Below are 8,626 nucleotides of genomic sequence, written 5' to 3'. Positions count from 1 at the left end.
CTATACAAGTTTATGAAGAAAAACCTTCGGAATTAAAGTTTTATCGTGCTACAATACCCAAAAAGTTGACACTGCGAATAAACAGATTAATCTCACAGTTGAAAAGCGAAAACTATAAATGGAAAAAAGCATGAGTGGTAAATTGTTTCTTCTCTTTCGAGGAACCCCAATTTATGATAATTACTGATTTATATCATATTTTTATATACGTGATTATGTGAACCACTCGAGAGTTCTATTAATAATTTGCATATCCTTACTTTTTATTGCAAGAGAGAAAATCCGCCAATCTGTTCTTTGCTGTAAAAATACTAAGTAAATGCGCCCATATCGTGTCAATACGATATATGATTAATCTCTGTTCGATATAAAACCAATACACAGTATATAACAAATAGAAAATGATGCGAGATTCACATCATTTTCCACTTGTTTGATCAACTGTTTATACGGTGTGGATAATTAATATTGACAGAATTAATAAGATTGTCGAAACTGCATTTTCGCAATAATGAAAGATGAAAAACAAAACGATCAGTGTCACACAGATTTGCTAATTTCACATTTGTAAAATTAAATTGAGATCAAGAGAGATTATATCAGAGATCTCTTCTGATATAATTAAATATGTAAAATTGTTTTCATTGGTATATAAATTAATTTTGTTATTGCGATTTAATTAATTACTTTTTGCACTTATTTTATCATAAATTGTAAAAGTTTGTCCTTAATGTATTCGATTGATCATTATGTACATATACATATATCTAGAGTTAAAAACATAACAAAAATTTTTATTAATTTTTTAAATATTATATGAGAAAGAAAAATATGGTATGCAGAGACATCTAGTGCTTAAATAAAATTATATAGTGTAAGGCTGATAATACAGTCGATAATTGCTTGTAATTTCATGATTATCGATAACTGACATCACTTTTGCCAATTTTACAGCAATTTGATAGCGCAATTACATGGATTCAAACATTTAAATTTAAAAAATAGATTTTAAAAATATAGAGAAAAATGTTACAATAAAAAATAAGAGACACGAGTAAAAACGCATCAATTTCAAAGATTTTATTTTATTATAAAGTTTTTTTTCGTTATCTACAAATTTAAAGTAAAATATTGTGCCTATACAGCATACCCATTATACAAATATTTAAATACGATACATATGTCTACAGTTGGTGCAGTTTGCAAAACATTCAGAGTGTATTTTTCAGTTCTAAATATTTGAAAAGAAAGATCATAATAAATATTTGAGAACAAATATGCAAAGTTTTAATATCTTCTATATTAAAGTGATGTAACATACGTACTTTCGTGATATAATTTTCTGTACATCTATTAAAAAATTAATCAGAAACAAGCAATTAGAAATGTATTTTCCCTTAATATTAATAAATTTAATGTAAAAATAATTTTGTATTTAATTGTTTATAATTGTTTATAATTGATTATAATTTTGTCGAATATTTATCATTTGCATTAACTTACCATTTATTAAATAATAGACAAGAAAAAACAGTAAATTTCTTTTAGTCACGACTGCAGTAATTATCGAGTCTTTTACATCTAATATATATATAGGAACAATCATCATATACAATAATTACTAAATTTAATATTAATTAAAATATTTGTATATAGAAATACCGATATATCTAGTTTTATCATGTAGGAATGTCATCATTTACGTTCCACAACAATCGTATGTAAATTGAGGAACACACTAAATATTACAAATCGTAATTACAAGTTTATTTAACGCTATAATTACTACACACTTAGTACCACTTATTCGAGCCAACACTTATGTTTTCACTTGTATAGAGCAGAATTTCTATATAATAATACGATTATAAACTGCACATAAGTATGTAGTATCTAAACATTTTCTTATGCTTAGTCAAAAGAATTTTATATGTAATATAAATCATGAGTTAAGATAAATTTATGGACGACAATCCATTTATTTTACTAAGCCCATTTTCTTAGCTTCCACTTCATAAATTAGTAACCTCCACATTTTAACTACAAACACTTCCGCTTCTTCATCCAATACCTGAAACACGAAATATACATTTTGCAGTTTTTCTATAAAATGCAAAAGCAAAAAGTATTTCGCAGTATAATTACCATCTGTACATCGTCTAGTATTCCCTGAGGAGAACTGCCCGCCATTACTTTGCTACAAATAAAATCCACTAGAGTAGGTTCTGGTTCGCCAATATATTCAATAATCTTTTTATTGATCCAAGGTCTTATCCTCTTCTCCATCAATGTCTAAGTGCAAAATATGTAAAAACAGTGGAATTGGATTTTTAATCAAAATCACAGTAATATAAAGAAAGTATATACAATAAATTAACAATAAGATAGAATTCGAAATAAACAATTTATTAATAACATCAGCTTTAAAATAAAAAGAAAAGCTTACTTGTTTCAAAATTTATTTTTTTTTTATAAAATATGAAGAACACTTACGTTATCAATGAGTGCCCAATCAAGTTGATAACCAAACAATGCATTCTTGTCGGTAGGTATTTTGTCTATAAGAGATTTTATGTGTTTTCGCTTTTCTTCTTGGCTTTTTGTATTTTCTTCTTTTACTGTCTTCGTGACTTCTTCCGTTTTCTTTTTCTTCTCGTCTCCGTAATCTGAAAAAAGATATATATCTCTAAATATCTCACAGCTTTCTTTAATAAATTTAGAGCTTTAATAATAAGATTAAAACACTTACCTAAAGGTACGAGTTTACGCTTTTTTGCGTTATTAGTAGTATCATCATCGTCATCATTATTGAATACATCTTTAACATCAATGCGACCTTTCTTCCGCGTTTGATTCGTCTGTTGTGAATTCGTATTAACAGCTGTATTAGGACTAACCGGCGTTTTACCACCTATACTATGATCGCTAGCACGATTGCCTCCACTTCCCATAGCAAATGGAACAAAGTTACCTATATGAAGGAAGAATGTAGTTGGATATGGATAAAATTATATCATATATTATAATACTTTTTAATTATTAACTGTAATGATATACAATTAGATAAAATTATTTAAATATAAATGATACTTTTAAGAGTATCGCAAAATATTTTTTGTAAATTATTAAGTCTGATCGAAGTCATATTCGTATAAAAATTGCAAGAAGGTAATTTGTACGGATATTTGTAGATAGTCAAGAGACACTTACTACCACTTGTCTTTTCTGGTTCACTAACAAGAGACATACGTGAATCTTCATCTAATGACGGTGGAATGGACTGAACAGGTGTCGCAGCCGATTGATGTCCCGGTGATGGTCGTGCATCTTTTAGACTTTCTCGATCTATATCTACTAATCCCTCTTGAATTTCATCACCATCGCGATGATGATTCTGATGATGTCTATGATGCCGACGATGATGATGATGATGTCGTGGAGGTGTCCTAGAGGGTGCTTCCGGTTGAGAAACATCATCAAATTGCACACCATCATCACTATCACTCTCTATTGGCTCGGTTTCTATTGGCGGCATTACTTCTTTATCTTTTTTCACTTTATCATCTTCTTCGTCAATTATAGTTATTACTGGTTTAGGTTTATACTGTTCTTCTCTTTCTGCTTTCAACTAACGAAAAAAAGAAGCAAAGCACAAAAGTAAATAAAAAATTAATTCTTTTATGTATTTTGTTGTAATTAGATAATTCAAGTTTATCTAACACTAAGCAGCATAACCAAATATAACATTTTTAATTATAACGTATAGAAAGTATTAATTATACAATTATTTATAAATGTATTTGATTATTATGAAATTAATTATACAATAGAATATTATAAAATAAGCTTTTCCTTAAAAAAATAGATCATCCAATTCAATTAAGAAAAATTAAAATTTAAAAAAATTGCAAAATTTTAACTCATTGGAATTTTATATTCTTTTAATTTTAATTTTATTCTTTTAATTTTAATTTATAAATTTATATATAGAATGTAACTTACCCTTTCAAATTCCGCGGCAGGATCCGGATTAGAAGCATCCGCATATAACTTATCGCGTAGACGCTGAAGCTCCTGGCGTTCGGCACAACGATCCCGTGAGTCAGCTTCAGCCTCCAATGCTCGTTCTTCAAGTCGGCGAGATAATTCTTTACCTTTATAATACTTGGAATCATCACGATCATCGTCATAATCCTCGAGGAATTCCTTCAGACGTTTTGCTTCCCTCTCCTTAGCTTCACGTTTTGCACGACGCTTCTCAGCTTCTTTTTCATATTCCTTCTGTTTGCGTCGTTCGCGCGTCTCCCACGCCCTCAAACGTTCCTGGTATGCCGCTTCTTTTTCCCTAGCTCGCCTTTCATTTTTCTTCCTCTCTTTTGCCTCTTCCTCCTCCTCTCTCTCGCGCATAATCTCCCTTTCGGTCTTCCTCACCTCTTCGCGTTCCCGTTCTCTTTCTCTTTCTCGCTCTCGGTCTCTCTCTTTCTCTCTATCTCGTTCGCGTTCCCGCTCTCGTTCCCTTTCACGATCTCGATCCCGCTCTCGTTCTCGTTCTCGTTCCCGTTCCCTTTCTCGATCTCTCTCACGATCTCTGTCTCGGTCCCGGTCTCGATCGTTTCTCAATCGATCTCTATCACGTTCTTTAGATCTGAAAAATTCAAAGTTTATAAAGTAAAGAAAAAATTATGTTCAGAAACAATAAAGAAAAAGTTATCAAAAACAAAATCACTGATGAATGTCCAGGGGTGGATGGGAACATAATACAGCATGATCTGATCGCATAAATCTGTGCAATATAGTCAAACTGCGTCAACACGCATTTGCATTTGTAGATTCCTATTTGCAAAAATATTTGATTTAATATGTAAAATACGTTTTATATATCGCTCAATGGTACATCTATCCTATGCAAACGAGATGCAAACGTTACTTCACCTAGATCTGGATCGACGTTTGTCCCTTCTACTGCTGCCAGTACTATCACTACGACCTTTATGAGACGTAGGGCTACTGGGATCTCCATCTTGATCGTCCTTGTTGGAGGCATCATCGTCACGCTTATCGCGTCGTTCCTTTTCCCGTTTCTCGCGCTCTTCTTTCTCAACAGCTTCCTTCTTTCGCTTCACCTGGGCCTTCTCCTCTTCCTGCTTCTATAAAACACAAAAACGCGAGCATAGGTGAGACAAAAAAGATGAAACAAGTGCGTCGATCTGTGATAATGATGGAACCAAGAAACTAGCAATCGTATCTTTCTTAAATGCAACAAAAAATATTATTATGTCAGCAAATAAAAATCTTTGACGTTATGAAAATTCGTTAGGAAAATAAGAACGCGTAGTAATTACTGAACAAAACTACAAATTAAAAATTTGCGAATATTATAATCTGTTAAATAAATTTTGCCAAAATATAGTATATGTTAATTGGTGAAGAAATGTTTCTGTTGCATTTTCAATAATTAACAGAAAGGACATATATACATACACAGAAAAAAAAGAATCAAAATTTAAATCGCATAAATAGCTACGTTACGATTCATGTATAGAACGATCACTAGTTGTATAAGCCTTAATCATCTGACATAACGAATGTAGAGATGTTCATTTCAATATGGTATACTCACTCCACTGGAGTATGCTCGATTGGCAGCATCTTACGCGAGAAATCTCGTTTACATATCAATTACCTAAGTGCAGGTACAAATATTTGGATACAGGCATAAAAGTTATCTTAGACTTTAGCTTATAATTTAAGTACCTTAACGCTATTAACAGATGCATCGCAGAGGCCACCCAATGTACTTACAACATTGCAAATGTGCCTGTAAAATCGATAGTGTCTAAATCTAAGAGCTTGAAAGGGGTCTTGAGATTATTTCTTGATCAATATTCAATAATTATTAGAAAGTAATTATACCAATCGAAGGCGCAGTCATCACGAAGAAGGGTATCCCACCAAAACATCTTTTCACATTTGCCAAGAAACTGTCTCACACTGTCTGACAACATTTGATTTCCTCTGGTAATGGTTACGCATTATGGCAGCCGATGCAGCAAACTGTTGAATATCAAATGCACAATAGTTTGCCCACCGTTATCGTCCCGTGTTATAAACGCAACGTCTTAGAAATAAATTAGTATGATTCATCTTTATTCATTATACTACTATCCAAAAATGGGTTACTGTTTGGAAACTCGATCCTGAATTATTATTACTAATTATTGCGCGATCATTAAAAGGAAATTAAAACGTTATCTGCTCGCAATGTAAATTCTCGAATATATTTAATTTATATATATATTTTTTATTTATATTTAAATAAAATATTTTCCAAAGAACTGTAATATTTATATTAGTAAAGTATTACTCGCTACACTGTTATAAAATTTTTATAATTTTTTTATAAATTTGTTTTTCTCTAATTTTCTTATTCTTCCTAATATATATAATTATAGAAATGATACCGCTGCAATATTAATATATTTACTATTACAATCATGGAATTTGAGAAAATGTAGTTCTTTTAATATTTTATCGTTGTCATCTTACTACTATTTTATATAGTTATCTAATCCAGCATGACACATGGAACGTAAACCATTTCATCCATACGGTAACCCATAATTTTAAATTCTAACAAGGGTAGAATAACACAGTGCATAAAAGTAAATGCACATTGTGAGGAGAAAATAGACTGCTGAAACATGAAATGTGGTCAAAAAGGTATTTCTCAGATGGGCAGTTCACTAGCAAAAATACTACAAGAACCGAATGCTTGTGTTGGCTCATGGTTGTGGAGTTTACTCACGGTGTGAAGTTGACTTGGTCAGTCAGTGTGGTGGTACCGGAGAATGGAGGAGCGCGCACCTAGGTACTACATGTCTGATCGAGACGCTGACAGAAGCTGTTTACACAAAATAAAGACAACAACTGAACAGTCGCCATTTGGTGATGGACAAAATCAGTTTCATTGTGTGTAGCGCACAGAGAAAGAGTCTCCCGGCCCTAACAAATAATCTATCCCAAAGATGTAAAAAATGTGTCAGCGCCAAAGTATTTTTTTCTCAAAATGATAATACGTTCCAATCCTAAGCTGTGTGCGTGAAAGCAACCTAGACAACTGCTTACCTACGTTCGATATGCGAATACTAGACTGCTAGGCGTCAACGTAATATTTATTGTTATATAACCAATAATCGTTGCTATTTTTTAATTTGATATTTAATATAAAATTAGATATGAAATTAGATATAAAATTAGATATGAAAAAGTGTACAGAGACATTATATGCTTTATTAACATGATAGTGTGTATACATAGTGATTGATAAGAAACAAAAAATTGCAATATTTTCTTTATATTTAAAGATATTGAAGAATGATCAGAATAACCTTCAAGAAAATGGTCTTGAAAATCTCGTATCAATTTAAACTTAACTCTTTAATTCTATTAAAAGAGATATCTAATCTAATAATTAAAAAAGAATATATTAATAATTCTAAACTAGTTAGACTAATAATTCTAAAAAATAAAGACTTCAATTTGATTTAATTTTAATCAAAACCTTTCAGAAAAAATATTTTTTACATAATTTTTTTACAAATTCAGATTTTATCTAAACATTTTTATATTTTTGAAACTAAGGAAAAATATTTAGTTGTTCAGTTTCCAGTGACCTATTTTGTAATATCTATTTCGATTTTCTAATATAATCAACTTTTTTTAAATAAATAAATAAATACATAAACATCTATATAATGTTTTGACACAAGCAGATTGATAATTCATAACAATCTGCAGCAATATCTGATAAATTATTTTGATTTTTATATATATATTTGTAATTAATGAAAGCAATATGTGTGCATAATTAGTGAAAGCAATAATAATAAACGAGAACAAAAATAAATGGTACACAAATATATATAAAGTTATATATCAAATAAAAATTATGCTTCACTATAACAAAAACAAAATTTAGTTACATATCAGAAAAAACTCATTATTTCAGTGCATCATTTTGAAACGTTAAAACATATTTTTGGTATTAATTGCTAGCAGTTTAGCATGACATATACAGAAGTAGATAAAGTTAGTTTAGTGCCAAATAAATCGTAATAGTATCTATCTCTAAACGTCAAAAATATAATAGTTACAATGTATCACAGATGTATATTTGCGACGAATCAAAACAGAATACCAATAGAAACAAACTGATCAGCTACATGTCGCCAGCTTGTCGCGGAGAGCTATGAGTCTCCTTCTTAATGTATTACGCATTCTTTTTTTTTTTCATGTTGTTTGGTTGTTTGGATTATACTCTGACTTACCGACGAGCCTGCAGTCGTCTGCGAAAATACGAGGGATGTGCTGTCATTGACTCCCTTCAGAGCCAATGAATGAGTGAAAGGGCGGTCCCCACACACAGCATTCCTAGGCGTGTGCGTTTGCTGTGTGCGACGCACGCTGCCTGTTATTATAATTATAGCAACGAGTCACGGCTCCAATTGTTCAGAGCTAATATAGCACACACGCACTTTATCACAAAATACTTAAAAGCTACGACTTTCGAGATACTCATAATCCTCTCTTGTATACATATATCCAAATACATTCTTTATATTTTAAG

General features: G+C 31.0%; 1 protein-coding gene across 1 annotated transcript in view; it reads right to left on the bottom strand.

The window, feature by feature from the left end:
• Positions 1 to 1,978: 1,978 nt before the first annotated feature.
• The window catches only part of LOC105623194 (RNA-binding protein 25-like), a 9,316-nt gene continuing 2,668 nt past the window's right edge, over positions 1,979 to 8,626 (bottom strand). The window contains exons 5-11 of the mRNA XM_012204593.1: positions 4,933 to 5,147; positions 4,003 to 4,645; positions 3,211 to 3,628; positions 2,750 to 2,971; positions 2,494 to 2,666; positions 2,146 to 2,292; positions 1,979 to 2,071 (exon numbers count right to left, since the gene is read on the bottom strand). Coding sequence (XP_012059983.1) covers positions 1,979 to 2,071; positions 2,146 to 2,292; positions 2,494 to 2,666; positions 2,750 to 2,971; positions 3,211 to 3,628; positions 4,003 to 4,645; positions 4,933 to 5,147 — 1,911 coding nt within the window. The remainder of the gene's footprint in view (positions 2,072 to 2,145; positions 2,293 to 2,493; positions 2,667 to 2,749; positions 2,972 to 3,210; positions 3,629 to 4,002; positions 4,646 to 4,932; positions 5,148 to 8,626) is intronic.

Source organism: Atta cephalotes, assembly GCF_000143395.1.
Source record: "Atta cephalotes unplaced genomic scaffold scaffold00054, whole genome shotgun sequence".
In the NCBI taxonomy this organism is placed as follows: Eukaryota; Metazoa; Arthropoda; class Insecta; order Hymenoptera; family Formicidae; genus Atta; species Atta cephalotes.
This window is presented reverse-complemented; position numbering and strand designations above follow the sequence as displayed.